The following is a 13,698-nucleotide window of genomic DNA, read 5'->3' as shown; positions in this document are numbered from 1 at the left end:
TCACAGTTCCAATATCACACTTTAAATATACTCCATTAGTAAAATTGTTGGATGTATTACTAAATTAAAACTTAAATAAAAATACAAGTTAACTACAACTATTATCACCAAAATGTATTTGAAGTATAAAAATGTGACGTCCAGTTATAAGATAAATGTTGAGCAAAAGAAATTTCCCTCTGGTAGATTTGTAAAGTAGCATAAATAGAAAATAATCAAGTAAAGTAGGCTGCTTCAAAACTGCACCTATGTACAGTACTTGAAAAATGTACTTAATTACAGAAGTTCTACTATACTTCAACTATAACAATCTTAAAGTTTTGTGTATTTTAACTCTATTAGCAGAAGCCTACTGATGTGAATTCAGGCAGACATTCACCTTTAAGCGCATAACAATTACACACAATTAACTGTACCAATGCCTGAGGAAAAGAAGACTTAGAGCTGAATTTACATTTCAATTATAAACTGTTTTAAAGATCACACCGGCAGCAGCCCCAGGCAAACAGATGGACAATTATTTCCATTCCTGTGGCTGACTTCAGGCTAAAGTCAGAAAGGACAAATAAAGATTATTTCATCAGTAAACTCTTACAGTTGATCATTTTGTTCTCCCTAAAAAATAATGTTCATCTAATAAGCCTGCAGCAATGCTTGACTTAAACTTGGTTTGCAATGAGAAGAGAGCTCACCTGTTCATTTGTTGAGTGCTGTCTGACTTACCAGATGGCATCATGCATGGGTGTAACTACAGCTACACAGTATATTTGAATGCTCAATCCAGCACCTTACCTACAGTACACAATATCATGTCTCATGTCTGTAGTGTATTATTGTGGAACTATCATTGTAGAATGTTTATTCAATATATACTAAAGTTGAAGTAGGTCCTTGTTTATTTCAGTCTCAATATAGACTTTATTTTGGTTGATTTTCTTTACTATCTTTGACTTTATATTTATTTTCTTACCTGCCTCACCGAGGCTTGATTAATGACTTGCGACTTGGTTCTCTATAGAGATACCACTGAGTCAACAGAGCACTTCCTCCCTCTATGGCTCAAGAATAGAAGTACAGCCAAACGTCTCTGTTGTGTTCACCACAAGGAACACAAATGCGCAAAGTTCAGCGTGCAATTGTATAACAACTGTTATGGTGGTGGTTGCGAAATATCCGTATTGTTGTATTTAGTGATTACAGAGAACTTTAGTTTTTGTTCATTATTTTTATCTTTACTTTATAAAATTATATCTTCATTAAATATAATGAGACAGTTTTTACGGCATTTCTAATAGTCGGATTTTTAAACTCGGTTCATGAAGTAAAATTGTTATAAAACGACAGCTGAGAGGTAAACAGAAGTGTAACCCTGCCTGACTCAAAAGCCCGGACATATTGCATCACCTGAACACAGCCCGAGCACGCACACACAGAATCACACAACGTGAAGCGGCACGTGGACCGGACGCCCCTTCTGGACCACCAATCAGTGCCTTCATCCGATTGTTAATGGGCGCTGATTGGCTCACAGCGACGGGTGCAGCGCAGGGCCAGTTAAATTGCTTTCTCCCGTTTCCATAGCATGTATTACCTACTCATCTCTCGCCGGGTACACAGCTGCGACAGCGCATTGCCATGGATCAAAATCACAAACAAGACGAGCGGAGCGATTTGTACGCCGGCTTCAGTACTGCGTATAAATCGTTCGCCACAGAAGCAATTCACATCGGTCAGGAACCGGAGCAATGGAAATCAATGGCTGTAGTGCCGCCGATCTCTCTGTCTACCACGTTCAAGCAGAGTGGACCAGGACACCATGCTGTAAGTAGCCCGATATGTCTTGGTTACTCAAGGCCAAGGTGGTGGTGGTGGGTGGAGGGTCATCCGGTGACATATATAGGCTACACGTGTGTGAAGCAGACCGTATTTAGCGTTATACAAGAGGATTTAATGGGGCTATTATTAAGGGGCTATTGTTTTTTAAATGATTTGAGTTGTAAAAATACGTTGTCAGTAAAGCTAAAGTCTCAATGATACATTTGATCAGAGTACATGTTTAAAACACATAAGGAGGTAGCCTAAACAAATAATCTTTGGAATAGTAAACTAATTCAAAAGCTAGTATTTCCATGGCCATTGTATATAAATACAGCGAGATTGGGCGTCCTTATTATTAATTTATTGTATATAAAAAAAAAGTTAAAAAATAATAAATTAAATGTTTAGCAGCCACATGCATTTTTTTTTATGGGATTTGACTGGTGACTGGTGCTAATGTCCAACCCTGGTCATTCACCTGTTCTACCTGATAAATGACAAATTTGTCCTCGGTCAAAAGTGAATCTATGTGAAAAGAGACTTCTTCACTTCATTTTTCTCTCTTGTTGTAAAAATGACTGGGAATTGAGACTAAAATTAGTCTGTGTGGGAATAAAGTGCTGTTTGTCCCATCACTATCATTCTCCCTGTAGTTTAGATATGAGGCATTTAAACTGCAATCAAGGTTAACTTTTACAACTGCCATTTGTTTCTGTCAATGATTATAGTTAGTGTAGGTTAGTCATCTGGACATAACAATGCTATTACAATCCCACACAGAGAGCACATGTCACATAAAAAAAGAGTGCATTTTTTTTTTGCACAATCAATTTAGGAGGGGAATGAGCGGCCTTTTATGTTCTTGAGTTATTAGACTAATCTCGAGGTCAAACCGGATCCTTGATGTGTTTTAGGAAAGTGTAACGCCTCCTTCATTTGTACTCGATGACGACCGTCCTTCAGAAGTGCGAAATATTTTCATAGAATCCAAAAACTGCATTTTGATTAAACTGACAGATCTTTGATGTTTTTCATATATGTCCTTGGAGCAAACACAAACTAATTTTAGGCTATATTTTCTACTTTAATTTAAACCAGAACAGCTTTAGTTTTTTCCCATCACAGTCATCATTGTTACATATTACAGTTATTATAAGGGTAAATTAAAGCTGCAAGCAGCGATGAACAGGCCCTCGCGCCTTCAAGCCCATTGGGGTTAGTGGTGGAACGTACGCAAATTAAATGAACGTCATATTGCTGTATATCACGTTTACACCACGCCATGTAACTTTTGTGAGTTTTCGAGGATCCCAAGCCCCTAAAAAATGTGACTGCGCAACAGAAAAATAATTTCTCCAGACACTAACGAGCTCAAGCCGTAATTAATTAGCAGTCTTGTGCGCACATCTACACACACACACGCACACACACACACACACACACACACACACACACACACACACACAAACAGACAAACCGGGCGTAGCCTGCATGCTTTACAGGTTTGGTTGGTCTGTTGTTAAACCCTGTAAAGCCTTGTTTTGCCACCAGGGCAAAAACCTAAAATGTATTCATACACACTTGTCTGCCAAAAGACTGCTTCCTCTTTCTGTTTAAACACGGTATATTATTACAGATGTTGATTAAGGTGGCTGAAATGTCTTCTAATCATGTTTTTGATATAGGGGTATGAATACAGCCGGAGTGGAAACCCTACAAGAAACTGTCTTGAGAAGGCTGTGGCTGCTTTGGATGGGGCAAAGTATTGTAAGTATAACTGACGCTCACATAATCGTGACAGGCATATTTCACATGAAGAGGAAAGATTTAACAAAATAGATCATGATTTAAACATGAATCAAAATGGAGGACATGTATGCAAACTGCAACGTCTGTTCCCTCTGACATGAAAACGGATTTGGGGACTTGTTGACCTGAGCTTTTCCCCTGCAGGCATTGCTGTTGCCTCGGGGCTGGCAGCCACAGTTACCATCACTCACATGCTCAAAACGGGTGACGGAATCGTCTGCATGGACGACGTGTACGGAGGTGAGACACCCGTTTATAACTGACAACTGTGTCGGAAAATATGATGCAACACTAATGACATATGCCATCAGAAACCCACAGTTTCCCCACTACGAAATGCTGCTGTGAAAGTGGAAGTATATAGTGCGAGTTGGTTTTGAACCACGTTTTTTTGGGGGGAAATGTTAACTGAGTTTGTTTCTCAATTGCAAAAGGCACAAACCGGTACTTCCAAAGAATTGCAGCTGAAGTTGGCCTGAAGGTGTCTTTCGCTGACTGTACAAAACCAGAGCTGCTGAAGGCCGCTCTTCAGGCCAACACTAAAGTAAGTCAAGGACTGATATAAGAATGAAGTGCTCTTTTTATCGTATTTCTATTGCTATTGTGTTTGTAGTTTGTTCTGATTTTGCTAGTGTGTCATAATCGGGTGTGTCCTTTTTCTTTTGGGCAAAGTTGAAGCAGTCATTGTGAATCAGCATTTTTGTGTGACGACTGTTATGGCTCAGTAGATGAGCTGTCTCTTAGCTTTTGCCGCAGTGACGTGTGCGTCGCCACATGTTTGCCACTCCCTTCAATGCACACTGTTTCTTTGTGTAGCTGGTGTGGATTGAGACACCCACCAACCCCACCATGAAGGTTGTAGACATCAAGGCCTGTTCTGAGGTGGCCCATGAATACAACAAAGACATAGTGGTGGTTGTGGACAATACCTTCATGTCTGCCTACTTCCAGGTGAGTGACAGATTTGCACTTTATGCTCTTATGAGTTTAAAAACAGTCAAATTCCAGTTAACAAGTAATTGATTAACTTGTGTGTTTGTCTTGTGCACTCTTAGCGCCCCTTGGCTTTGGGAGCTGATATCTGCATGTATTCAGCTACCAAATACATGAACGGTAGGTTGTGTACATTTTACTAAAATCTCAATCTAATTAATCCAATCATAACCAACAATATTTTTGTTATCTTGAAATATGACCTTACTCTTAATACACAAACCAATGATTTTCTGCTCCAAGTTACTTGACGTTTGGACTGTATTAATAATCAATCTTTGTTATATTCCTATATTTTAATTTGTCAGGTCACAGTGACGTGGTAATGGGTCTGGCCTCAATGAACCGTGATGATCTGTATGAGCGACTGAAGTATCTGCAAAATGGTGAGTGGAAATAACAACATGTTAGACTTGCATTCTGCATTGACAAAATGTTAGGTCAGTGTTTTTCAACCTTTTCTGAGCTGCGGTACTTTTTTTTTTTTTTTACATTAATAAGATCCTGTCGTATGTCTTTCTCGTTAAACAACGCCCACATACCGTAACGGTTTTGTCCACCACCCTCATCCCGTCATTATTAGTCACAGGAAAGCCAAACATTTGACTTAAATGATGCCGGGGGCTTCTGAATTTCCTCCGCTCGCCATGACTTTCACGTCGAATGCTTTTAACCTGCTCTGTTCACATGAACGCACTACTGCTGGTCACGTGAACGCACTACTGCTTTATATCTGTTCACTGCAACTCTGCATAGACATTTAGAGACTTATTACCGGAAAAAGTATGAGCGGCAGTAAAACTTTATTTCACACTATGATGATTAAACAGTGGTGAAAAATCCCTGTGTTAGGTAACAGGGTGTAGCAAACAAGTTTGTTATACAACGGCATACTCTGCCAAATCGTATGACGGCACACACCCAATGTTACCTCTTAAGTGTGTGTGTGTGTGTGAGAAATTGCTCTGACAAAATGTGTCTGTTGGGTAACAGAACACGTGTTGACAAAACGCCATTCATCAGGTTACGTCAAGGAGTGGCTGCTCCGACAGGCTTCATCAGATACGCTCTACAGTAGATGAGTGCTGAAACAAGAAATCAATTGTCTGAAGGTTAGCAAGTATCTTGATAGATGAGTTATTAAAATCAGAGTCAAACAGTTTATTGCCGCGTACGTTTGCAAGGAATTTGGCTTGGTGATCGGTGCATGACAATAAATGCAATGCAGAAGTATAAGAGAATAAATAAAAGTGAAAATTTACAATAGAATATAATAAAAAAAATGAATTATAACACTTTAATAACAGACTTATTTTAACATTCTCTTATATTGTTTAAGTCATTTATCAAACAACAAGCCACATGTTTGCTGGCTCCAGTTTCACCAGTTATGCATCTGAAATTAGGTGCAATTTTAAGGACATTGATCTCAAGAAGTCCTCTTGTCATATAATCACTTCATGTCCTGCCAAGCTCTGTATTTGGTGCACTGGTTATTTCAACCCGACCTACATTCACTAATCTAACAACCAAAACATGCTCCGGCCAAAGTTCAGCACCAATCAAAAACCTTTCAGAGGGAAGGATTTGTTAACGCTTTTGTCGTTTGCCTGATCTGGGTTTTGGGAGGCTTTACAACCTTTTTGTCTTTAAAAAAAATAAAAATGTTTTCCCCCAAATGTGATCTTGCTTTGGTTCAGCTCTGGGCTGTGTACCGTCTCCCTTTGACTGCTTCCTGTGTAACCGAGGACTGAAGACGCTACACCTGCGGATGGAGTGTCATTTCAAGAACGGCATGGCTGCCGCAAAGTTCCTGGAGGCAGATCCCAGAGTGGAGCGTGTCATTTTCCCAGGTAATCTCTCAGCAAACAAGTTTGACACCAGCATATTGTTGGAGCACACCTTATTTATCACTCTACCAAATCGTACACACCCAATGTTACTTCTTAATTAATGGTGTGTGTAGGAATGCAGAAAGTGCTCTCACGACAGACCAAGTCCAACAAACCAGGGCTCATTATCAAAAGCTTAATTTTCTCATAAGCAGCAAAATGTAGTCTTTCTAACTTTTATGTAGGCATAATGGATTCATCAGCACGCCTACCTATAATTTTGTTATACGATTGTCATAAAAGCTAAATAAACACACACAAACCCTTCATGTAATGTAAGGGTTGCTAATCATTCACAACAGCTGGCTGTCAGATGTCATTAACCCATCTCCTTATACCCATTAAACCTTGCATTGTGCGGTTTTGTTTTTTTAATTGTTGCCTCTGATGACACATGTAACTACATCTACATTGTTTGAATAACAATGAAGAGGAGTAGAACAAACTGTAGAATAAACTCGTCATAGCATGTTGGAGTAGATGTGCCCTTTTACACACTTCAAAAGAAAGCTCTTAAGTCGATGCATGTATATTTGAAAGTGTCTTTAAAGCCCACTTGTCCAGAAACATCATGTAATCACCACTTGACTGTTTTTTCCCTCTTTGGACATAGGCCTGCCCTCTCACCCCCAGCATGAAGTGGTGAAGAGACAATGCACCGGATGTCCGGGGATGATCACCTTCTACATTAAGGGGGAATTCGAGCACGCCAGCGCCTTCCTCAGTAACCTCAAAGTAATTAATCTGTACATTATTATTTGATCTGGAAAGCTCGGTTTTGTGTTTTGGAAGTGGGCAACGTTGTGAGGCCTGACAGGCTTTTGCAAAATGACTGGATCAGATTCCCAGACTGAGAGGACAGGAAAGGAACCTTAACTACAAGGGTGCTTCAGCAAAGCACTAAAGTCCTACTGGCAGGTATTTCCTGCAGCTACTGCGGTGAACCAATAATTTCAATGTTTTACTCAAGAAATGATGCATTTTGCAAATTCGAGAATGGACACAAAACTGAACTACATTCAAAGAATGGTTTTGTTTACATCCCACGATTGTTAAATTTGTTCTCCTTGGAGACTAACCTCAATTACAGGATTTCTTATTGTCACAACATGACTAGATTGTACTTGCTGACAGACCTCCAACTGCTCACTGTTTGAAAATGATCTGACCCACAAAATATCAGCAACAAATATTACCATGGCTTGGTTAGTTTCTGTGATTGGTTACTTGTCTTTTGTGTGAATTCATTTTTCTGTTCCTTCTATTTAGGTTTACACCTTATTTATATCCTGCACTATGTTTCACTTCTTGTCCTCTGTTGTCTTTTTTTATTTCAGTTATTTGCGATAGCTGAGAGTCTCGGCGGTTATGAAAGTTTAGCAGAACATCCGTAAGTATCCATGCAGAATTTTACTCTTTAATATTTTACTACAATCCAGCACATAAGAACACCATGTGTGAAACACTAGCACCTAAAGGTAAATCAGCAGCAACTTCAAACAACACACAAGATTAAGTGCTTCAAGTACATTAAAAACATCTGCACTGTTGCGCAATTTGGCCTGCAGTGCTGTTGGTAGTGTTGTAGGAGGTTGACCGCTTCAGGGTACAGAATGTGCTGTTCTGAAACCTGGTGTTAATGCTTCTCAGTCTTTTCAAACTTCAAGGCCCCTCTTTTGCAGTCTAGTCTAGATTTCCTGTAGCGGTGGGAGATCACAGCCAATAATTCTGGTTGTAGTACGCAGCACTTTGCTCAGCTGTCTTCTGTTCTCAGCTGACATGTTGAAAATTGCACCAAACCATCACCGGATATGCCACGTATTTTTTTTTATAGTTTTTAAAAATAAATGTCTCTGGTGTGCTTTCTTATAATAATAATAATAATAATAATAATAATAATAATAATAATAATAATGACAACAACAACAACAACAACAGTAGTGGTGTTGTACCCATTTCAAAGTGAAGTAGATTATCACTTCCAGGAATTTGTAGCTGTCCACTAAATTCTGTTGTTGATCAAGTTTAGGTGATCCCCACAGCTTCTGTGAAAGTGCACTACTAATTCCTTGGCTTTGGAAACCTTTAACTCCATGTTTGCGTTTCACCAATCCACCAGTGATAAAACCTCACTCCTGTAAGCTGTGTCATCATTGTTTGAGATTTTAAAAAATACAACCAAAACACTAATGTGTTGTCATCAGCAAATTTAAACATCATGACAGACTGGGAGTGGGGAAAACAGTTGTTCAGTGTCGGGGGTGGGGAAAGTACACAGTGTACTGTGGGGACAGTACACTGTGTACTGTGGAGCGCCTCCTGGGCTGATGATGAAGGATTTGGAGAATCCTTCACATCAGCAATTTAACTTTTGTTAAGTTTGACCACCTGCGACCTCTCCAATAAGAAGTCGAGGGCTAATTTACACAAGAACTGTTAAACTCCCATATGAAAGTTTATCACACAGCCTGGATGGGAGAATATTATTAAAAGCTGAATTGTAAACGACAAACAAAGCCCTTGCATAGGTGTTCGAGGCCTCTGCAGTGCAAGGGACCATTCAAAAGGATCACGATAACTAGGGGCAAGATCATTAGCACAAGATTTCAGGATAGCAGATGATACTAGATCTGGGCCTTCAGCCTGAAGTCTGTTTTGCCCGTGGAGCAAGTTTCTTACCTCAAACTGAAACTTCCAGTGACTGTAATCTAAGATGTAATGTCGGAGTAGCACCACAAGGGGGCAGCAGAACCTAGAATAAAACATCCCTATGAGACTGATTTTAATTGAGACACTTTATTTCCCTTGTCTCTGCTCTAAGCACTGATCTCTGTTAAAACAGCAGGATGTCTTTGTTCATGACTCATGTAAGTGGCACTGTCTTCTGTCATAATTTAGGGCGATTATGACCCATGCATCAGTGCCAGAAAATGAGAGGGCTGTCCTGGGGATCAGTGACACACTCATCAGACTCTCTGTGGGTCTGGAGGATGAGGAAGACATCATCGAAGACCTGAGACAAGCGCTGGCTGCTGCTGTAAGTAACATCTACTACAAACCACTGTGGTTTCTGTTAATATTCAAAAGATTAAATTATGACGCCAAGTTTATGGGAGTCTGGAATCATTTTCAGCTCTCTCAATAAGTGATAGGAATCTACCTCATACTAATTAGTTTTTCAGAAATTCAAAGTGAGAGCACTGATTTGATCTATACAGAATAACTACAGAACAAACATGATTCAGGTGTTTCAATATACCTGCTTTAAAGGGGACATATCATGAAAAATGTACCTTTTTAGCCTTTTGCACATACATTTAGGTATCTGGAGTGCCTACCAGCACACAAACTGTGAAATAGAACCTAGATCAGAAAACATGATTCAACAAGCCATGCAGATTTGGCTTCCCTTCCTATGTCACTTTTCGGCTCATTAGAAGGTATTTTTTTATTTATTTTTTTGTGGCGTGAATGCTGTGAAGGAGATCCAGATGCCACACATGTGGCTCGCTAAAGCACCCATGTGGCTCGCTAATTATTATTCAGAGGATTAATGCGCCTGTGTGCTTTACAAGTTCAATGTTTTATATATATATATATATATATATATATATATATATATATATATATATATATATATATATATATATATATATATATATATATATATATATATATATATATATATATATATATATATATAATCTTAGAACATCTGCGTACAGCACGGCTTTCAAAAGACAAATCCGGCCTAGAGAAGAAGTAGCAATTATCTTGGGAATATTTAGAGAGAGCCAGGCCAGGAAGAGTTGCAGACCAGGATTGAGTTAAGTAGTGGTTGCACGCTGTGAACTTTGTAGAGGGCTGATGAACCCCCTTTGCTGCGTGACCAGATCCCTCATGCACTGTGAGGTCTCTGTGTCTTTACAGCAGTCTGGGGTAAGTCACTTTAAGTGTGGTCCTCTGGGCATTTTCCCCCATTTCCACTTGCTCAGCAAATCCCTGACAACTTATATTGTTTGTATGCCATCTCCCAATGTCACTCTTTGTGTTACCCACTTAACATTTGGAAACATGTTCATAGAGTCCCAAAAACAGACTCATGACATCTTAAAAATACTTGTAGTTGATATAATAGCTGCATGGCTCATCAGAAATGCTCCCGTGTTCCACGAATCCATTTTTAAAGTTCAGTTTTTCTCACTTTTGTGTACTGCTGGCCCTCAGATCTGGTCTGATCCAGTCCAGACATCTGCATTTTTATTACCCCTCTCTCCACTCCAAAGGCTGGTGAGGGTTTATTGCACCGTTTGTCTTTTTTTCTCTCTTGACAAAGTGGCTGTGGTTTTTTATTGAATCATTATAATTCATAGATGCATTAAGAGGAGAAAAAAATGAAACTAATGAAACTGCTAGAATGCAACAGCTGGTTTAGAATCAATTTGGCATATAAAGATGGTTGAGATTTTCTAACATAAATGTATTCGACAAGCTCTAGTGTGCTGCTTGTGAACGATTCATCACTAATTCCCACCTATCCGTAGGGAATTTGAGTTTCCGAAAACACCTTTTTGCCGCCTCATGCAGCTGTACGTATCTTACATGGCGGGCTGCACCTCCTCTCCTCAGGAATCAGATAATATCTCTGAATCCCTCTGCTGCCCATCTGCAGCAAATGGAAATTAAATGGAGACAAATATCTATAATGACTGTGTGGTCCGGGGAAAAGGCACCTCTGATGGGTGATGCGTTTAATCGGATGGGATGGCAGGTCAGATTGGGGCAGGCGGTTCAATTTCCGGACAAGCGTTCTCATCCTCGGGTTAGTTTTGGAAACACAAAGTTGGCTGTTGGTTAATCATTTCACACTCTCCAATGGGTCTGTGCCATTTGTACGTAGCTGTAAAATGCTGGGTCTGTGGTGTTTTATTGATCAGTTTACTCTGTAGTGGGCCACTCTGTTAACCGGCCTTTGACTTGCCTTTAGTGCAGATATTTTGGCATCTTGCCTCAGCTAATGAAGCAAAGAGAGGAAGAATGACTGACTTTTTTTTTTTTTTTTTTTTTTTTTTTCTTTTTTTTTACTATGTGATTGTGTGTCATTTCAGAACAATCTTAGCATGTTATCAACTGTATTCTCAGGTCTGTCTGCTGCTTGCTGGATGTTTACTGAGTATTTATTTCACTGGTTGTTTTTTCTCTTTTCCTGTTGTCTTTTAATAGCACCCAAAGATGAAGTGAAATGTCAACAGGCCGAGGTTGAATCCATCCAAGTCCGTAAGAAGACTAGAGCTAGCTGAAGTCTCAAATCATCGCAGATCAACACTTGGAACCTAAGTTCAGCGCACAAGATTCAACCATCAGGGAACAACTTGTTCTTTGCGAAATACAAATCATGCTCTCTGTGGATAATTGACAATTTTTTTTAAAATACTTGTTTTGATGGCTATTTTACGAGTACATCAGTTGTTATTTTATGCTGGCTTTGCTATGTATAATGTTTGGAGGGTGTTAATGGGACCTATTACTATTCAATAAAGACTTATGCTGTATAAGTTACTGCAGGAAAAACACCAAACTCTATTATTGTGTATAATCTTGCTTTAAAATGTGTGTACTTCAGGTAGAATCCTTATGATGTCTGCAAATGTCACTCCCCTGAGTGCAGCTGTAATCTGTATTAATAATTTCTTAACTCTAGCTGGTATATTTCCTTTGTAAACAAATGTAGAGTGTATTGATTACCTCATTAGTCAGGCTAAACAGTCTCATACAGGTGTAGCTAATGCTGCCACCTACTGGCAAAGGTCAGAACTATTTTCTCTTTACTGTGAACTTCTGCTCAGAGAGTTGAAGAGGCTTTTCAGAACCATTTAAATAATTCAATTAAGAACAAACGATATCTCCATTCAAACATGATGAATAGAAAAGAGGAGAGGAATCCTATTCCTCGCCTTTGAGACGAATCAGGACATTTGCCAATGAAGTATTTGTAAGCATGTGCCATGTTTGGAGGACAATTTCCCAGCAATGATGATGTAGAAGGTTTTTTATAGTAACAACTGTAGGCTGTTACAGGAATATTTCTCCTAAATGTTTCTAATGAATAATGTTTGATGAAACACTTGATGTGTGTTCTTGAACTCATGTCAAAGCATTTGGGTCGACGACAAAAGCTAAATTTCCCCCAGGTCAGGAATCATGTTTTTAAAAAAAAAAAGAAACTTTGCAGAGATAATGTTTCACTGAGGCACTCCACCTTCAGCTCTCCCTCTGTAGTCACATAACTACCCAAGAATACGTTTCATTTGGGACACACCACTTGCGATCAATGTCATTTATGTAACTGAGAAATCCATTAAAGTCAGTTTGCAATCGGGTGTCTGTCTCTCACTTCCTCTCAACCATCCCTCTTTAAAAACAGACGAGCAGTGTAATCAGTAACCGTAGCAAGTCGATAAGCCACATCCCATTTAGCCTGGCTAGTGGAAGGCAGCACGCTGGGGTTTTAGCTGATGGATCAAATGAGCTAGTTGTCGTCCTGACGACGAAACAATCAATAACATTTCCATGAAGAGACTGATGGGTTTGGTTCACTGGAAATTTAATTTCTTGTTGCCTATGACCATGTAATGGATTTTACACATCTGGGAATCTTCTGAATCAGCCATTAACATTTTGTGTAAGCCATGCTCTCTGCCTACAGCTGATGTAAATTTAGCAATCACATACACGGCCTCAGAAGACTTCACTAAACCTGGCACGTCCATTCAAACTGTGTGGATTTGTGGGGAAGAGGTGGTCTAAATGGAAACGGAGAGGCTCTGCATTTAAAGAAGAGGTGCTGTTGATGTGTTTGAAATTATGCTCCCATCTCGTTCAGGGTGACTCATGTGTGTGTGTGGTTAGACTTTTCTAGAAAACATCATCATTCAGTGCAGGTTTTCAGTGTTTGTCAGTTCCCTTCATTCAGCCAGGGCCTATTTTGGAGAATATATCTTCAGCAGTTGAGCCTCAAACAAGTAAAAGTCTCTGATGATACAACCAAGTGGAGGCATGAGAGGTTATGATGTGGCTGTATGAGCTTTCGTTTGTTAAATTAACAAATATGGATATGAAAATACATTCACTGCTAAGTAATGTGTACTATCACCAGTTTAAATAACAAAAAGTGCAGCAAAAATCT

At 39.4% G+C, this 13,698-nt stretch overlaps 1 protein-coding gene across 1 annotated transcript; it reads left to right on the top strand.

Moving 5' to 3' along the window:
* The first annotated feature begins 1,582 nt into the window (after positions 1 to 1,582).
* cth (cystathionase (cystathionine gamma-lyase)) lies at positions 1,583 to 12,892 on the top strand. The gene is made up of 12 exons (XM_076088077.1): positions 1,583 to 1,821; positions 3,504 to 3,585; positions 3,772 to 3,867; positions 4,062 to 4,171; positions 4,444 to 4,578; positions 4,683 to 4,740; positions 4,929 to 5,006; positions 6,321 to 6,473; positions 7,126 to 7,247; positions 7,850 to 7,902; positions 9,411 to 9,549; positions 11,736 to 12,892. The coding sequence occupies exons 1-12, from the start codon at positions 1,636 to 1,638 to the stop codon at positions 11,751 to 11,753; spliced, it is 1,230 nt and encodes a 409-aa protein (XP_075944192.1). The 5' UTR covers positions 1,583 to 1,635; the 3' UTR covers positions 11,754 to 12,892.
* Positions 12,893 to 13,698: the final 806 nt, after the last annotated feature.

Source organism: Anarhichas minor, unplaced genomic scaffold, assembly GCF_050575085.1.
Source record: "Anarhichas minor isolate MPS153535 unplaced genomic scaffold, ASM5057508v1 ptg000010l, whole genome shotgun sequence".
Lineage (NCBI taxonomy): Eukaryota > Metazoa > Chordata > Actinopteri > Perciformes > Anarhichadidae > Anarhichas > Anarhichas minor.
The sequence above is the reverse complement of the archived record's forward strand: the minus strand, read 5'-3'. Positions and strand labels throughout refer to the sequence as shown.